The sequence below is a fragment of the Cryptotermes secundus genome, unplaced genomic scaffold (genome assembly GCF_002891405.2).
Source record: "Cryptotermes secundus unplaced genomic scaffold, Csec_1.0 scaffold156, whole genome shotgun sequence".
Classification (NCBI taxonomy): domain Eukaryota; kingdom Metazoa; phylum Arthropoda; class Insecta; order Blattodea; family Kalotermitidae; genus Cryptotermes; species Cryptotermes secundus.
The window spans coordinates 77,363-95,205 of record NW_019727089.1 but is presented as its reverse complement, the minus strand read 5'-3'; the positions used below and the strand labels follow the sequence as shown (position 1 = coordinate 95,205).

Here is a 17,843-nt window from a genome sequence, read left to right as displayed (position 1 = left end):
GCTGACACATACCTATAACAACAAGATTGGCTGTCGAGGTTGCAACACCTGCAGGGTTAGAGGCCTGACAAGTGTAGTTTCCAACATCATCTGGAGTGACATTGCTGATCTCAAGTGTGGCTGTGGATTCAACTACCTTAAAAACTGTAGAAGATGTTGGCTGAATTTCTACTCCATTATGATACCAGGTAAGTTCTGGAAATGGATAGCCATGAACTTTACATGTGAACAATGCAGTCTTGTTAGGTTTAGCAGTGACTGGTTGTAAACGCTGAATAAAGTAAGGTGCAACAGTCTTTGATGACATAGTTGTTATTTCAGCAGCTGTCTCCTGTACCAAAGAATGTCTCACTGTACGTTGATCTTCAAGTACCTCCACATCCTCTACCACTGGTTCCTCTGGCAGACATATCACACCCTCCATAACTCGCTTGGCAGTTACGATCTCTAGCTCTCTTAATGGTCTGTCATCCTCTGGAACCGACACTCTTCCATGCTGTATCACCTTCTTCTTAGAAACTGTGTCCACTTTAATCTCCTTCTGCCAGATCTGATGCACTTCTTCAGATTCCTTAATCTCTTCTGAAGGAAACTCGGGCTTTGGTCTCACAGCCACTTGTTTCTGTATGGTTGAGAGAGTAACACGTGTCTCAGACTTTTTCTCCTCAGTGAACTCTTCTCCCTTGTCCTCAACCTGAACTGGTTTCAATTCTGGTAACTGTAATCTCTCCTTCCCCCAAGGTTCTTCAGTTTCTTCTGGTTTGGATTCTTCAGAAACTGGCACTGGAATTGTCTCTTGAGGCTTTGTTATCTTTCTCCTTCTCCAAGGTGCCACTTTCTTCTCTTCAGGTACTTCCACATCTTTGGACTCACATGTAACTTGAACTGTTTGTAGAACTTCTTCTGGTCGGCCTACATCATTGGCTGGCTTTTGTTGTGGCTTCTTTGGTTTCTTTCTACGCCAAGGAAGATCTGTTTTCTCAGGTGACTTTCCATCTTCAGTCCTAGGTTCATCAGTCTCCTGTAGAGGTACTGGTTGTTCTTCCAAATCATGTTTCAATTCCACTACTTCCTCTTTCTCCTCTGCCATTTCTGCTTTCAAAATGGGTTTTAATACAATCTTCTCCATTTCCCCCTCTTCCGTTCGTTTTTCTGCCTTTGTTACAAACTTCAACACCACATCTTCAGTTTCCTTTAGCTTTTCTTCAATTGAAATAGGTTTCAAATTGATTTCTTCCTTCTCTTCTTCTGGTTTTTCTTTCTTGGGAACTGCTTTGAGGCTAACCTCATCCTTTTCTTCAATCAGATTTTCTTTCCTTCGAACAGGTTTTAAACTGATTTCTTCCTTCTCTTCTTCTGGCTTTTCTTTCCTTCGAATAGGTTTTAAACTAACTTCTTTCTTCTCTTCCACTGGTTTCTCTTTCTTGGGAAATGGTTGCAAACTGACCTCTTCCTTTTCTTCTTCTGGTTTTTCATTCCTTGCAATAGGTTTTAAAATGATTTCTTTCTTCTCTTCCTCTGGTTTATCTTTCTTGGAAACAGGTTTCAAACTGACCTCTTCCTTCTCTTCGGATGGCTTTTCTTTCCTTCGGATAGGTTTTAAACTGATTTCTTCCTTCTCTTCGGATGGCTTTTCTTTCTTGGGAACAGGTCTCAACCTGACCTCTTCCTTCTCTTCCTCTGGTTTTTCTCTCTTGGGAACTGGTTTCAACCTGACTTCTTCCTTCTCTTCCTCTGGTTTTTCTTTCTTGGGAACTGGTTTCAAACTGACCTCTTCCTTCTCTTCTTCTGGCTTTTCTTTTCTTCGAATAGATTTTAAACTGATTTCTTTCTTCTCTTCCTCTGGTTTCTCTTTCTTGGGAACTGGTTTCAAACTGACCTCTTCCTTCTCTTCTTCTGGCTTTTCTTTCTTTGGAACAGGTTTTAAACTGATTTCTTCCTTCCCTTCTTCTGGCTTTTCTTTCCTTGGAACAGGTTTTAAACTGATTTCTTCCTTCTCTCCCTCTGGTTTTTCTTTTTTGGGAACTGGTTTCAACCTGACCTCTTCCTTCTCTTCTTCTGGCTTTTCTTTCTTGGGAACCGGTTTCAACCTGACCTCTTCCTTCTCTTCCTCTGGTTTTTCTCTCTTGGGAACTGGTTTCAAACTGACCTCTTCCTTCTCTTCCTCTGGCTTTTCTTTCCTTTGAATAGGTTTTAAACTAACTTCTTTCTTCTCTTCCACTGGTTTCTCTTTCTTGGGAACTGGTTTCAAACTGACCTCTTCCTTCTCTTCGTCTGGCTTTTCTTTCCTTGGAACAGGTTTTAAACTGATTTCTTCCTTCTCTTCCTCTGGTTTGTCTTTCTTGGGAACAGGTTTCAACCTGACCTCTTCCTTCTCTTCTTCTGGCTTTTCTTTCTTGGGAACCGGTTTCAACCTGACCTCTTCCTTCTCTTCCTCTGGCTTTTCTTTCCTTCGAATAGGTTTTAAACTAACTTCTTTCTTCTCTTCCACTGGTTTCTCTTTCTTGGGAACTGGTTTCAAACTGACCTCTTCCTTTTCTTCTTCTGGCTTTTCATTCCTTGGAATAGGTTTTAAAATAATTTCTTTCTTCTCTTCCTCTGGTTTGTCTTTCTTGGGAACAGGTTTCAAACTGACTTCTTCCTTCTCTTCGGCTGGCTTTTCTTTCCTTCGAATAGGTTTTAAACTTACTTCTTTCTTCTCTTCCTCCGGTTTCTCTTTCTTGGAAACTGTTTTCAACTGGACCTCTTCTTTCTCTTCTTTTGGCTTTTCTTTCCTTGGAACAGGTTTTAAACTGATTTCTTCCTTCTCTTCCTCTGGCTTTTCTTTCTTGGGAACTGGTTTCAAACTGACCTCTTCCTTCTCTTCGGCTGGCTTTTCTTTCTTTGGAACAGGTTTTAAACTGATTTCTTTCTTCTCTTCCTCTGGCTTTTCTTTCCTTCGAATAGGTTTTAAACTTACTTCTTTCTTCTCTTCCTCCGGTTTCTCTTTCTTGGAAACTGTTTTCAACTGGACCTCTTCTTTCTCTTCTTTTGGCTTTTCTTTCCTTGGAACAGGTTTTAAACTGATTTCTTCCTTCTCTTCGGCTGGCTTTTCTTTCTTTGGAACAGGTTTTAAACTGATTTCTTTCTTCTCTTCCTCTGGTTTCTCTCTCTTGGGAACTGGTTTCAAAATGAACTCTTCCTTCTCTTCTTCTGGCTTTTCTTTTCTTCGAATAGGTTTTAAATTGATTTCTTTCTTCTCTTCCTCTGGTTTCTCTTTCTTGGGAACTGGTTTCAAACTGACCTCTCCCTTCTCTTCTTCTGGCTTTTCTTTCTTGGGAACCGGTTTCAACCTGACCTCTTCCTTCTCTTCGGCTGGCTTTTCTTTCTTTGGAACAGGTTTTAAACTGATTTCTTCCTTCCCTTCTTCTGGCTTTTCTTTCATTGGAACAGGTTTTAAACTGATTTCTTCCTTCTCTCCCCCTGGTTTTTCTTTCTTGGGAACTGGTTTCAACCTGACCTCTTCCTTCTCTTCTTCTGGCTTTTCTTTCCTTCGAATAGGTTTTAAACTAACTTCTTTCTTCTCTTCCACTGGTTTCTCTTTCTTGGGAACTGGTTTCAACCTGACCTCTTCCTTCTCTTCGTCTGGCTTTTCTTTCCTTCGAATAGGTTTTAAAATGATTTCTTCCTTCTCTTCCTCTGGTTTTTCTTTCTTGGGAACTGGTTTCAACCTGACCTCTTCCTTCTCTTCTTCTGGCTTTTCTTTCCTTCGAATAGGTTTTAAACTAACTTCTTTCTTCTCTTCCACTGGTTTCTCTTTCTTGGGAACTGGTTTCAACCTGACCTCTTCCTTCTCTTCGTCTGGCTTTTCTTTCCTTCGAATAGGTTTTAAAATGATTTCTTCCTTCTCTTCCTCTGGGTTTTCTTTCTTGGGAACTGGTTTCAACCTGAACTCTTCCTTCTCTTCTTCTGGCTTTTCTTTTCTTGGAGCATATTCCAACATTACTTCCTGTTTCTCCCCGACTGTCTTAATTTTCTTTGGAACTGGTTTTAACTTTTCTTCCTTCTTATTCTCTTCAGGTTTCTCTTTCTTTGGAGCTTCTTTCAAACATGTCTCTTCCTTTTCTTCTGGTGTCTCCTTCCTTGGAACAGGTTTCAATATGAAGTCCTCCTTTTCTTCAACTGGCTCTTCTTTCCTTGTAATGGGTTTCAGTATCACTTCTTCTTGTTTTGGAGACTGTGGCCTCTCACTTGGGATGGGCTTCAGTGCCATTTTCTCTTCCTGTTCAACATCTTTAGGTATTTCTTTGAGCACCGGTTTAAGGGTGACCACTTCTGGCTGCGGTGCTTCCTTCACAGGTTTCTTGCCTCGGCGCCATGGAACTTCAGATTTATCTTGTAGTTTCGTCTCTTCTGGCTTCTCTTCCGTCACCATGGAAGGAACTGGCATCTCTTCCTTCGCCTCGGCTAGTAGTGTCTCTTTCTTTGGAACAGGTTTTAATATGATGTTCTCCTTCTCTGCCACTGGCTCTTCCTTCTTTCCAGTAGGTTTCAGTATCACTTCTTCTGGTTTTGGAGACTGTGGCCTCTCACTTGGGATGGGCTTCAGTGTCACTTTCTCTTCCTGTTCAACATCCTTAGGTATTTCTTTGAGCACCGGTTTAAGGGTGACCACTTCTGGCTGCGATGCTTCCTTCACAGGTTTCTTACCTCGGCGCCATGGAACTTCAGATTTATCGGGTAGTTTCCCCTCTTCTGTCCTCTCTTCGGTCACCATGGAAGGAACTAGCACCTCTTCCTTCGGAATTTCTTTCAAATGCGTCTCTTCCTTCTCCTCAGCTGGCGTCTCCTTCTTTGGAGCAGGTTTCAACATGATATCTTCCTTTTCTTCAACCGGCTTCTCCTTCCTTGGAACAGGCTTAAATGTGAAAATTTCTTTCTCCTTCTCTGCCACCGGCTTTTCCTTCCTTCCAACAGGCTTCACTGTCACTTCTTCTGGTTTGGGGGACTGTGGCCTCTCACTTGGTATGGGCTTCAGTACCACTTTCTCTTCCTGTTCAACATCTTTAGGTATTTCTTTGAGCACCGGTTTAAGGGTGACCACTTCTGGCTGCGGTGCTTCCTTCACAGGTTTCTTACCTCGGCGCCATGGAACTTCAGATTTATCTTGTAGTTTCGCCTCTTCTGGCTTCTCTTCCGTCACCATGGAAGGAACTGGCATCTCTTCCTTCGCCTCTGCTAGTGTCTCCTTCTTTGGAACAGGTTTTAATATGATGTCCTCCTTCTCTGCCACTGGCTCTTCCTTCTTTCCAGTAGGTTTCAGTATAACTTCTTCTGGTTTTGGAGACTGTGGACTCTCACTTGGGATGGGCTTCAGTACCACTTTCTCATCCTGTTCAACATCTTTAGGTATTTCTTTGAGCACCGGTTTGAGGGTGACCACTTCTGGCTGTGGTGCTTCTTTCACAGGTTTCTTGCCTCGGCGCCATGGAACTTTAGATAGTTTCTCCTCTTCTGGCTTCTCTTCAGTCACCGTGGAGGGAACTGGCTTTTCTTCTTCAGGGAGTGCTCCCATATCTGCAGCTGGTTTCAAAATATTTTGTTGAATTTCATCCTTCTCTTTCTCTGGCTTTTCCTTCTTAGGAATTGGTTTCAAAACAACTTCTTCTAGCTGTGGAGATTGTGGCCTGTCCTTAGTAACAGGTTTCAGTTTTATTTCCTCTTCTACTTTAATCTCTTTTGGTACATCCTTATGAACTGGTTTCAGAACAATTTCCTCTGGTTTTGATTCCTCTGTTTTGGGCTTCTTGCCTCGACGCCAAGATAATTCGGATTTTTCTGTCATTTTCTCTGCTTGTTTTTCTTCTTCCACAATCGCAGACACTGATGACAACTGCACTTCTATCTGTTCTGCAGATTTATCTTCTTTTAAGGTGGGTTTCAATCTAAATTCTTGCTCTTCTTCCTCCAGCTTCTCGCTCCTTGGAATTGGTCTTAATATAATTTCTTTCTTCTCTTCTTCTGCTTTCTTTTCTTTTGGGACTAGTTTCAACCTGGCCTCTTCTTTTTCTTCTTTTGGTTTCCCTTTCAGTGACGTAGGTTTCAAGTTACTTTCTTCCTCCTCTTCTTTTGGCTGTTCTTTCCCTGGTACAGGTGTAAGACTCTTTTCTTCCTTCTGTTCTTCTGGTTTCTCTCTCTTTGGAACTGGTCTTAAATTTATCTCTTCCTTCTCTTCAGGAATTCTTTTCCTTGGAACAGGTTTCAATACGACCACTTCTTCCTCCTTCTCTTCCGCTGGTTTTTCCTTCTTTCCAGTGGGTTTCAGTGTCACTTCTTCTTGTTTTGGAGACTGTGGCCTCTCACTTGGGATGGGCTTCAGTGTCACTTTCTCATCCTGTTCAACATCTTTAGGTATTTTTTTGAGCACCGGTTTAAGGGTGACCACTTCTGGCTGCGGTGCTTCCTTCACAGGTTTCTTACCTCGGCGCCATGGAACTTCAGATTTATTGGGTAGTTTCCCATCTTCTGGTTTCTCCTCAGTTACCATGGAAGGAACTGGCATCTCTTTCTTTGGAATTTTTTTCAAATGTGTCTCTTCCTTCTCCTCACCTGGTGTCTCCTTCTTTGGGACAGGTTTCAATATGATGTCCTCCTTTTCTTCAACTGGTTTCTCCTTCCTTGGAACAGGCTTCAATGTGACAAGTTCTTTCTCCTTCTCTGCCACTGGCTCTTCCTTCTTTCCAGTAGGTTTCAGTATCACTTCTTCTGGTTTTGGAGACTGTGGCCTCTCACTTGGGATGGGCTTCAGTGTCACTTTCTCATCCTGTTCAACATCTTTAGGTATTTCTTTAAGCACCGGTTTAAGGGTGACCACTTCTGGCTGCGGTGCTTCCTTCACAGGTTTCTTACCTCGGCGCCATGGAACTTCAGGTTTATCAGGTAGTTTCTCATCTTCTGGTTTCTCCTCAGTTACCATGGAAGGAACTGGCATCTCTTTCTTTGGAATTTTTTTCAAATGTGTCTCTTCCTTCTCCTCACCTGGTGTCTCCTTCTTTGGGACAGGTTTCAATATGATGTCCTCCTTTTCTTCAACTGGTTTCTCCTTCCTTGGAACAGGCTTCAATGTGACAATTTCTTTCTCCTTCTCTGCCACTGGCTTTTCCTTCCTTCCAACAGGCTTCACTGTCACTTCTTCTAGTTTTGGGGACTGTGGCCTCTCACTTGGTATGGGCTTCAGTACCACTTTCTCTTCCTGTTCAATATCTTTAGGTATTTCTTTAAGCATCGGTTTAAGGGTGACCACTTCTGGCTGTGGTGCTTCTTTCACAGGTTTCTTGCCTCGGCGCCATGGAACTTTAGATAGTTTCTCCTCTTCTGGCTTCTCTTCAGTCAACGTGGAGGGAACTGGCTTTTCTTCTTCAGGGAGTGCTTGCATATCTGCAGCTGGTTTCAAAAGTTTGTGCTGAATTTCATCCTTCTCTTTCTCTGGCTTTCCCTTCTTAGGAATTGGTTTCAAAACAATTTCTTCAGGCTGTGGAGATTGTGGCCTGTCCTTAGTAACAGGTTTCAGTTTTATTTCCTCTTCTACTTTAATCTCTTTTGGTACATCCTTATGAACTGGTTTCGGAGTAACTTCCTCTGGTTTTACCTCTTCTCTTTTGGGTTTCTTATCTCTCTGCCAAGGCAGCTTAGATTTAAATTCTGATTTCTCTACTTCTGATAGAACACCCTCATCAGGTTTCAATACTACTTCCTTAACTTTCTGTTGTTCTTGTGATTTGTTTTTGGGAACTTCCTTACTTTTTCTGTGCCACGGCAACTCTGACTTCATGAAATGTTCATCTGGTTTTGGTTTTTCTTGATCCGTTAAATGAATGGGCAAAAGTTCTCTTTCTTCTCTTTGCCAGAGCACCTGCGGTTTCTTATGTGGTATATCCTTCTCGGGGACATCCATATCTGGTAACTTCTCAGGAGCTGCAATTTTCTGAACTCCTTCCTCTTGTTTTCGATTTTTGAGCATTGTAACATCTTCCACTTTCTGCCACGGTATTTTGGATAGTTGGTCTTCTTCTATATCTTGGGTCACTTTCACGGTTACTAATTCCTCTGAAGTAACTGTTCTTTCTTGAACTTCCTGTGGTATAAGAGTATCCAACTTCTGTATCGCTTCTGTCTCTGATTTCAATGGCTTTTTTACTGGTGTTAACTGCACTTCTTCTAATTCCTTTCGTTGGGGTTCTTTCTTTTCTCTTGGTGCTTTCTTCAATGCAACAACTTCCTGAGTCCATGGTACCTGTTTAGGAAGTTTGGTCTGCTCCTTGATCTCTGTTTTTGACAATTTCTGGGTTGTGTCCTCTTGTGATCTCCAAGGTGCTGTCATTTGTTCTTTGGTTGTTTCCTCAATAATCAGCAAACTCGAGTTTTCTTCCATTGTTTTCTGTAATCTGTCTTTTGTTTCTAAAGTTGTATCTTGAGTTCTTTTAATCTGTAGTGAAGTTATATCTTCTTCCTCTTTCCTCATTATTGAAGTTTCTTCAGATTTCCTATCAACTGCTCCTGACTTCTCAGGCTTCATCTTGTCAGGATGAGTGGGTTTTTGAGGAACTTCTGCAGCTTCCAAAGGAGCCAGAATGCTTCTCACAACTGGGCGCAAGGTAACAGCCTCTGATTTTTTGGACTCTTGTGGTATTATTCCAATAGGCTGTAAATCAACAGTTTGAAGTTCCTCCTTTGGAATATCTTTCTGATTTCGTTTGGTTGGCTTCAGCTGTACCTCATCTAGTTTCTCTTTTATATGTTCCTTAAATTGTTTTGATGTTTTCTTTAACCTTATAACCTCTTGGGTCCATGGTGCTTGTTTAGGAAGCTTGGTTTGTTCTTCTTCTATTTCAGTTTCTGGAAATCTCTGACTTTTGTCCTCTAGTGATCTCCCAGGTGCTGTAATCTGTTCCTTGAAACCAGAATCTTCTTCTCCAATTGTCTTCACTTTATCTTGTGTTTGTGAAGTTGTAACTTTGGTTCTTTGAATTTGCTGCAAGGTCAAATCCTCTCGTTCTGATCTTGTTTCTAGACTCTCTTTAGGTTTCCTTTCAGTTACTTCTGATTTTGACTTGCCAGGACGACCTGGTGTCAAATAAACCTGATCAACTTGTGAAGGAGCCAGTGAGACACTTTGAACAGGATGTAAAGTATCACCATCAGATTTTTCAGGCTCTTGAGGTCTTTTCTTGACAGTTCGCAAATCAACATGTTCCAGTTCTTCCTTTGGCAGCTCTTTCTGATCACGTTTTGTTGGTTTTAGCTTTGCACCCTCCAGCGTTTCTTTCATCTTAAGTTCCTTCTTTTGAAGCGGTGTTCTTTTCAGCTTTATACCTTCTTGAGTCCAAGGTAGTCCTGGTTTCTGACTTTGTTCCTCCTCGGACTTCATATGTGGTGTTTTATCCTCTCTTATCTCTTTCTCTTCAACAGTTTTATCCACTTGTAAGAAACTTGAGTCTGTTTTATCCTCTCTTATCTCTTTCTCTTCAACAGTTTTATCCACTTGTAAGAAACTTGATTCATCTACTTCTGTTCTTCTCATCACACTTTCATGTGCTCTCTCCTTCACTTCTTTTAGTTGTCTAGTTTCATCCATAGATATTTCAGTCCGAATTAATGTTGTGCCATCTTCTTCAGACCTCCGAACTGCTGAGTATTCTGGTACAGATTTGAAGGGTTTTTCTAAATCCTCCAATTTGGACACTTCTTTTCTTACTGGTTTTAGTTTTGCAGAGTCAGGCCGGTCTACATCTTGTTTTTCTTTTGTTACAGCTTTCAAATCAACCTGTTCAAGCTCTTCTTTTGGAATTGCTTTCTTCTCCATTTTTGTGTGCTTTAACTGTATAGTTTCAAGCTTTTCTACTTGTGGTTCCTTTATTTCTCTTGGAGCCTTTTTAAGCTCGATAGCCTCCCGAGTCCATGGTATTGGTTTGGTTAATTCCTCAACAACTTTGGGAGTAACTTCTTTCTTTTCCTGATCATGCAATGTTCTTCTGCCTATTTCATCTACATTCTTTTTATTGTCTAGTATAATAGTATCTTCTTGCTCTGTCAGATTAAGCAATGTCTCTTGTGATCTCTGTACTGCATCTGTCTTAGACTCTTGCTTTAGTGGTATTTGTTCTGATGCTAAAGGCAGCTCTGTCTCTCCTTTTCCGAAAGGTTTCAATTTAATTCGCTCAGTCTCAATAGGATGCAGTTTCTCTTTCGGAACTGATTTTAACAATGTGTCCTCTGGTCTTCCTTGGTCTCTTAACTGTTTCTTAATGGGCTTCAGATCCACCTCTTCCAATTCTTCTCTAGGAATTTCTTTCTTGTCTCTCTTCGTTGGTTTCAGTTGAACTTCCTCCACATGCTCTTTTTGGGGCTCTTTTTTTACCCTTTGTGCTCTCTTAAGCTTCACATCTTCCTGTGTCCATGGTATGATTGACTTTGGTGCACCTGGATGACTTTCATCCTTTGTTTGTTTGCCTTCCAAGGATCTGTCCCTAGATACATGGCGCCATGGAGCTGTATCTTGTTTGCCTTTCCTAATTTTCCTCCATGGTAATGTTTCATCTCCTCTAGGGATTATTATATCATCAAAATTCTCATTTAGTTCATCATCTGTTGATCCAACACCATCAATGGCAGAAGGTTGACCTTGTCCTCCCTTAGATTTTGGAAAACCTCTTGTTTTGCTCACCATACTACCCTCTGTCTGGTCTGAGACAGGTGTTCCATAGACTAACTTTTGTTGTCCTGAAAGTTCAAGATATTTTACTTGTGTATCTGGCTGTTCAGGTCAGAATACATAATGATGAACACACGCTCACAATACACAAGGTGGCAGATATGATATCATGACAACAGACTTTACAACACAGTTGGAAAGAATGATTAATGAAATTAATATGATTTGAAATAGTTAAATCATGTATTGTATTTTGTCACTATTACTAAAGCCAGGATAGAATAGTCGGTACAAAGACTGGCTATGGGCTGGATGACCGAGGGACCGGAGTTTGGGTCCCGGTAGGATCAAGAATTTCACTTCTCCAATCGTCCAGACTGGCTCTGGGGTCAACCCAACCGTCTAAACAATGGGTACCAGGGTTCCTTCCCGGAGGTAAAGCGGCTGAGGTCAAGAAAATGTGCATCTATAAATCTACTCACCCATATACCTTCATGGTGTAGTGCTTAATTAGTTAAGCACAGGGACAGCACAGGGTCTTATCAGACATGATTGCTTCGCCAAGTGAGCCAAATATATGCAACTACAGAGATATGCTTTTAACTGTTTTAATGTAGTTCACCTCCAGAGTTTATTGCCTCTTTATAATTCAAACAACCGAATATGTACACATGCATCTTGAATGACTGGGTTCCTTACTTCAGTGACTCTTCTCAACAGCATGGACTATACATTCTTCAATGAAAGAATGAATGTAAACAAATTACTGAAAAAAGATATGGCAGAGATAATAGCCTATTTTGGGGTATTACATGCCTGGAGATACTGTGAATAAAAAAGTATGAAAATCTTTAGTCAGGGTAATTGGCCTCCAACTGAGAATCATGAGTGAATGAAGGGTCATGTTTCAGAATTTCATTTGACAGTATAATCTGTAAAATGTAACAAAGGTCTACTGCTCTGTATTCTTTAATCCCTGTCATAATCTATAAATTCAAAAGAGTTTAGTAAATATTATGAATTATTTAACTGAACTATTTACTTTCAACCAAAGGTGACAAGTTCATCCTTCAACTATTTTAATCCCTTTTGGTAAGTTAACATTTGAAATCTCTATGCTTTTGAGACCTATACCGAGCAGGAAGGTGCAGCAATAATGCATTAAAGCTGTTTTTGGAGGTACCCAACCCATGTCTCTACTAACTGAGTTTGTGTCTCCTCACTGCTTCCAGGCCATCATAATAATTTTCCTATTTGTGGGATCTCACAGTGATGACTATAAAGATAACTGTACCCTAGGATGTGATGCCACATGGTCTGGTAGACTGTTACAAATATTTTGAAAAAATATGCTGCCTCCATGTTCAGGATATATAGAAGATAGCAGTTCCTCCAAAACACTGGGAACAATCTATCAGACTATATGCACTCACACCCCATTGGCATTTATCATAATCCTACCTCATTTCAATCCTGACTGTTGAAACAGCATCATTATATAATATTTTAACTCAAACGATCATTTAAACCCCACTGTACTTCATTTACTAAAGTAACAGAAATGACTGAATTATACAGAGTCCCTGGAATGCATTCATTCTTGAAAAGCATACATTCACTCAGGTAGTGAGGAAATTCCCTGCCTTTTATGGAATCAAAAGGTCCACTAGTGTGCTCACAATAGCCAACAACAGACCACATTGTGAGTTAAATTAATCCAGTGCACACCCTACCATCCTATTTAACTATTCAGGGCACAGCATAAAATTATGAATACTTATAAGGGGAAGAGTGGAGGTGGAAATTTATGGCCTATTCCATGTGGGATACAAGGATTTTCTTGTAGGGCAGAGGCAAAAAAATGAAAGAGGCCTCTGGATTTAAATCAGGAGACTACAGAGTTCGAGGCATGCTTCACAGCAGAGCCAAATGTGGCAAAGCTCATTCCTCAGCTAAACACTTAACTTAAATGTATTTCACAAATGTGAAAGCCTGATTTTATGAAGATGAAGTAATATACAGGAGTACAATACAATATCCATAATATTATGTACCAATGTCTTTCCTTCCAAAACATGCTAAGTTTGCAGAATAGAATATATAAAGATTTTCTTAAAACACATTCAAAATTTTCTAAAGAATATGTGCCACAGTTAACCCCTAAGGTGTGTTGATCAGAATTCACTGCATACAAAACATCTCACTATACATACAATTCTCTTACTTACTGGACATTTGTCTAAATTAAATTCATTACAGTTAACAAAACGTCTGTTCCCATTTCAGAAGTTCAAATAACAGTTGCAATGCATATGCTCAGTGTCAAGATTCATTATGGCATGGTAATATTTTGACGAGTGCTGTAAAAATCAGCTGATTTATTAAAAAATTAACACTCTGTGACAGACATAATGATATGTCCTACAAAATAACTATCTTTCTGTGGAAATTAGCTTAAAAAATGGATGAATTATGAAAGTACTATCTTCTGAGATGGAATTCCGGGTAGTCTAGCAAACGTTTTCCGATGTTTTAGAGGATAGTGGTGCCTCCATCTTCAGAGCTGAAGAGTAAGCTAAGCGAGCATTATACTTGTTGCTTGCTTTTTTTCTAGCATGGCTAGTATGACCCTGAAGATTAAGACAATCCATCCCTCCAAAATTCCAGTAAACTTCTATCAGATATCACAGAATCGCAGGTCAGGAGACAGTACTGTTCAAAGTCACTGCTGTTTGATCCTCAAATCCCATATGGATGAATTATACTATAAAATTTAACTTCATCTGTATCTAACAATGCTACCCTTGGTAATGTCTTCGTAGGGTACAAGATACTGAGAATCTCTGACTGTAATGAATTGATGATGAAACAAATCCCGGGCATCCCTTGCTCTAAAGAAAATTGAAATACTAATGTTCATTGGAGTTTTATTGATAATAAATCTGTGATTGCTTTAGTACAGCAATAATTCATTTCTGATCATGTGGCAGCGATTTTAACTATAAATATATGTTTCACAGGCCGGTCACGGTAGCCAAGCGGTCTAAGGCATGTACTTTCTTTGCTCGCATGGAAACCAGGATCGTAGGTTCGAATCCCACTCAGGACATGGATGTTTAGTTCGTGTGTGTGCGTTTTTCTGTGTTTGTATACAGGTAGAGGCCTTGCGATGAGCTGATCACCCGCCCAAGGAGTCCTACTGAATGTGTAAGATCTAGAAAAACCGAAGTGAACAGAGAAGTTCATGGAGGTAGGCCTAGGCCCAATGGGGCTGTGGTGCCAAAGAAAAAATAATATGTTTCACAGTGTGTTAAAAAAGGTACAACTGATGAAATGACAAGCTTAATTAATTACATTGGAATCCTGATTTACCATCATTGCATTTCTTCCACTTAGGATGTTAAATATCTATATGCCAAAAAGGTGAAATTTTGAAGAATATGAAACAGAGAATGTACTGATCAAGTATCTCCTGAAATGGTTCAAGGGTTTGATGACATGAACCTGAATTCAATCAAGTCCCAAAATATGAAAGTTCCCAATAGTGTTAATATTCATGTTCAATGTTCGTTTTTATGCATTCATAGCATAGAGTGCATAAAATTNATATAGAATAAATATTAATTAATTTTATAAAGGGGTGGAGTGGGGCAGCGCTCACCATAAAAAATCTTGTACAAGAAATTACTATATAGGAGCCGGGATAGCGCAGTATGTGTAGCAAATGGCTACAGGCTAGATGAATGAGGGGTTGAAGTTAAGTCCCAGTAATGTCAAGAATCTTCTGTTCTCCAAGTAGTCTAGACTGACTCAGGGGTCCACCCAACTTCCTATCCAATGCGTACTGGGGAATCTTTCCCCGGGGCTAAAGCGGCCGGGGCATGAAACTGATGACTCACCTCCAGCTAGTGCTGAGGTCAAGAAAATGTGGATCTATACATCCACTCCCCATATGCCTTCATGGTGTAGTGCTTAATTCATTAAGCACAGGGACAACTTTACCTTTTACAAGGAAAAGTTTTATATAAAATTAAGATCCACTCCTTTTACTTGAAACTGTTTTTAATATGCTGAATACTTAATGAAACATAAGCAAAAACAACTCTGTTCCATGTAGTAGTTTGATTAGCTTTACAACAGTAGACTTCTGTCTGATACAACAGATTTGTAACTACAGTAAATAATGATAATAATAAACTATTCTTGAAGAAGCTTCAGGCACTGTACTGCTTTTATAATGGTTTCAAAAAAAAAACAGGGTAGTAGTATGGATATGGTTTTGTGTGCCTGAAATAATTACCTTCTTTTCAAATAATAATGTACTGAGGTTAGATGAAATGGTGAAGTAAGAATTCTAAAATTGGAACACATAGTGCAACAGGTGAAGGTTATTTGTTGTCATCAGAACTCTAATTCCAGATACAAAGAAAACTCCATTCACATTTTTGTCATTAGAGAAACACTAGTTCTTAATGCAAAACCCAAATGGTTAATACATTAAATACAGTCACAGGCGCCCACTGTTGTCCTATAGGTCCCACTAGGCAGCAATCGAGAGAGCTCTGCCAATAACATATATGTTATACTGCACAAATTTTATATTTGCCTACTTATTTCATGACAATAAATGTAAAGGTATAAAAATGTAAAGTTACCCTCAACTTTTAATTAAGTACCACAAAGCCATGAAGAAGTGTAGGAGAATGGAGGTACAGCTCCACCATTCATAACGTCAGAACAAGATGGAGGTGACTGGTCAACTTCATTCCACTGTTACTTTATCTTTGGCGAAACAGCCCCTGGTACCCATTGCACAGGAGGCTGGGTGGGCTCCAGAGATAGTCTTGATTTTAGGGAAAAGAGAAAAATCTCTGGCCCCTGCCAGGAATCAAATCCAGACTCCTAGGTTGCCCAGCCTGTGGCCCAGCCACCATACCAAATGAGATAATGAATATTTGTAGATAAGCAATGGTATTTGGTAAATATGCTTAAAAGAAAATAATTCTGTGTCATTAAAAGAACCAAGACTGACTGTAGTGAAAAACTTTGCATTTAGCCTCCATTAGCCAAGATTAAGGGTACAGTCTCATTTCCCTTTCCATAGAGAGATGTATGTTCACCTGCTGGTTCAGTGCCACCCCTGTCCTATCTGACCTCCTGTACTCCTGCTAAATCTAACTTATATTTTATAGTTGTTCTGCAACTGTCATGAGCGAACCTGCCCTATAGAGACTTCTTAAATCCCATGTACCAAACCTATGTCCATTTTCCTTAGCTTAGGTCATTTATCCAAAGAATCTGTTCAGGTCCAAGGAGCTTGGTGACATTTCATAACAAGCTTATCTTTACAGCGAGGAGTTGTTAGCCTCTTGCCCAACCTCAAGCTGGACGGCCACCATTTGTTGGCTGTCTGTGACTGCTTATTCAATACATTAACAGTTACCCACTATATTTGGTGGCCATCTCCTCCATCCGCAACCTGAGGGTGCACCACACCATGGTGACAAGGGACTCGCCTAACATGTGCCATTGGTATGTATCATGAGCCAAATGAATCAGTCCACGCTCTCCCATACTATATTCTTAAGATCCATTTTTATATTATCCTCCCACGCATGCCTATGTTTCCATGTACTTTCCTCCCATCAGGTGTCCTGACCAAACTATTCTATGCATTTATCATATCCCCATGCATGTATATGTCTCATCTATCTAAGCCTTCTTCATTTGACCACCCCAATAACATTTAGTCAAGCATACAGATTGTGAAGCTCCTAATTAAAAACTTTCTCCCACACATCCTGTTCTCAAATACAATGTATCTATGTTCTCTCATCAGGGTGAGAGACAAAATTTCACAAGCCAGGCCATACAGACTCTTTATTGTCTAATTTGCATAATTGTTTAACAGAGTGATTTCAATGTCCAAAGTATTTTCAGTAACAATGTATCTGTAGTAGGTTGTGAAAATTAACTGTCAGATGGGTAAAAATATTAGTCAAGAAAGTATGTAACACAATACACACTACTGTTGTTGTTGTTTTTGTCCTCATCATCATTGTTGTCGTTACTTAAATGGATGGGGATAAAATCTATGCAATCTGGTAAAGATAATGATAGTTTTTATCATTATTTCAATCACAATATTGAACAAATATGTGCCAAAAGTGAGCTTGAGAGTGAACAGGAAAGTACATTTCAGTAGTTCATTCTATACAATTAGATACTAGTGCAAGAAGATGACATTTTTCACCAAATGCACTGAACCTCAGTAACAGTGTCTCAAATTACAATGAAAAAAACTACCAAGTGCCTCTGCATGGAACTGCACATGCAGGAGATCACATCTCTGGGGAGGGTTCAGTATAGCTTCTTTTGACCCACACATACACTACTATGTCACGAATTTAACTACTGTAAAAATAAACTGCACAAAGGCAGAGTGGGAGGGAAGTATAAACACACTCTCCTGCTGACAGGTTCCACTTAGTCTAGCAGATTTTATGCAGAATTCCAAGAGATTTAGTTAACTATAAACTATAGACTACAGGAAGTGCTTAACCGGCTACTGCAGAAACACCTTACATAATTTCTTTTGCCTCAGATTTAAGCTTTAATTAGTATTTGTGAAAATATATTACTCTCCATCCAAAGTTTATTATTTTTGGACATATTATTTGCTACTAGTATCAGCAATTACACATCATAGCCATTATGCTGGTGAATATAATGGGAAATAAGATTCCATGGTATGAGCTATCATATGTTAATTGACAATGGTCATCATACAGATGAAGCAACTGTTATTCCTTTTCCTTCCTTAACGCTGTGTCCTGCTCTTTCATGTATGCTTACACACATCTCTCTTGTTTAATATACAAAATCAACTATTTTACCAATTTAAAGTTATTTGGGTTATTTCATAATTCTTTTGCATCCTGAATTTCCCACAAGAGAAATGCATAAGATTTGTTTATTTTTATTATACCAAAGACTTAACAAGTTCGAAAATGATGAATGGGACAAGAATTCTGGCATACTTGCTCTGTTTCTCAAGTTATGAAGTAACAAAGCACAAACATACTTTCTGTTTCATTATCTTGAAAACTGTGAAATTGTATTGAGCTTAAAATATGTGCTGCATATTTCTCTA

At 39.7% G+C, this 17,843-nt stretch overlaps 1 protein-coding gene across 11 annotated transcripts in view; it reads right to left on the bottom strand.

Annotated features, from left to right (window-relative positions):
- The window catches only part of LOC111864305 (titin), a gene marked incomplete at its 5' end in the record, with an annotated part of 253,509 nt that overhangs the window by 163,237 nt on the left and 72,429 nt on the right, over positions 1–17,843 (bottom strand). For 9 of the 11 annotated variants that reach the window (XM_023851450.2, XM_033751371.1, XM_033751373.1 and 6 more), the window contains 2 exon segments: positions 13–3,337; positions 3,500–10,758. In XM_023851450.2, coding sequence (XP_023707218.2) covers positions 13–3,337; positions 3,500–10,758 — 10,584 coding nt within the window. 11 annotated transcript variants of the gene reach the window in all.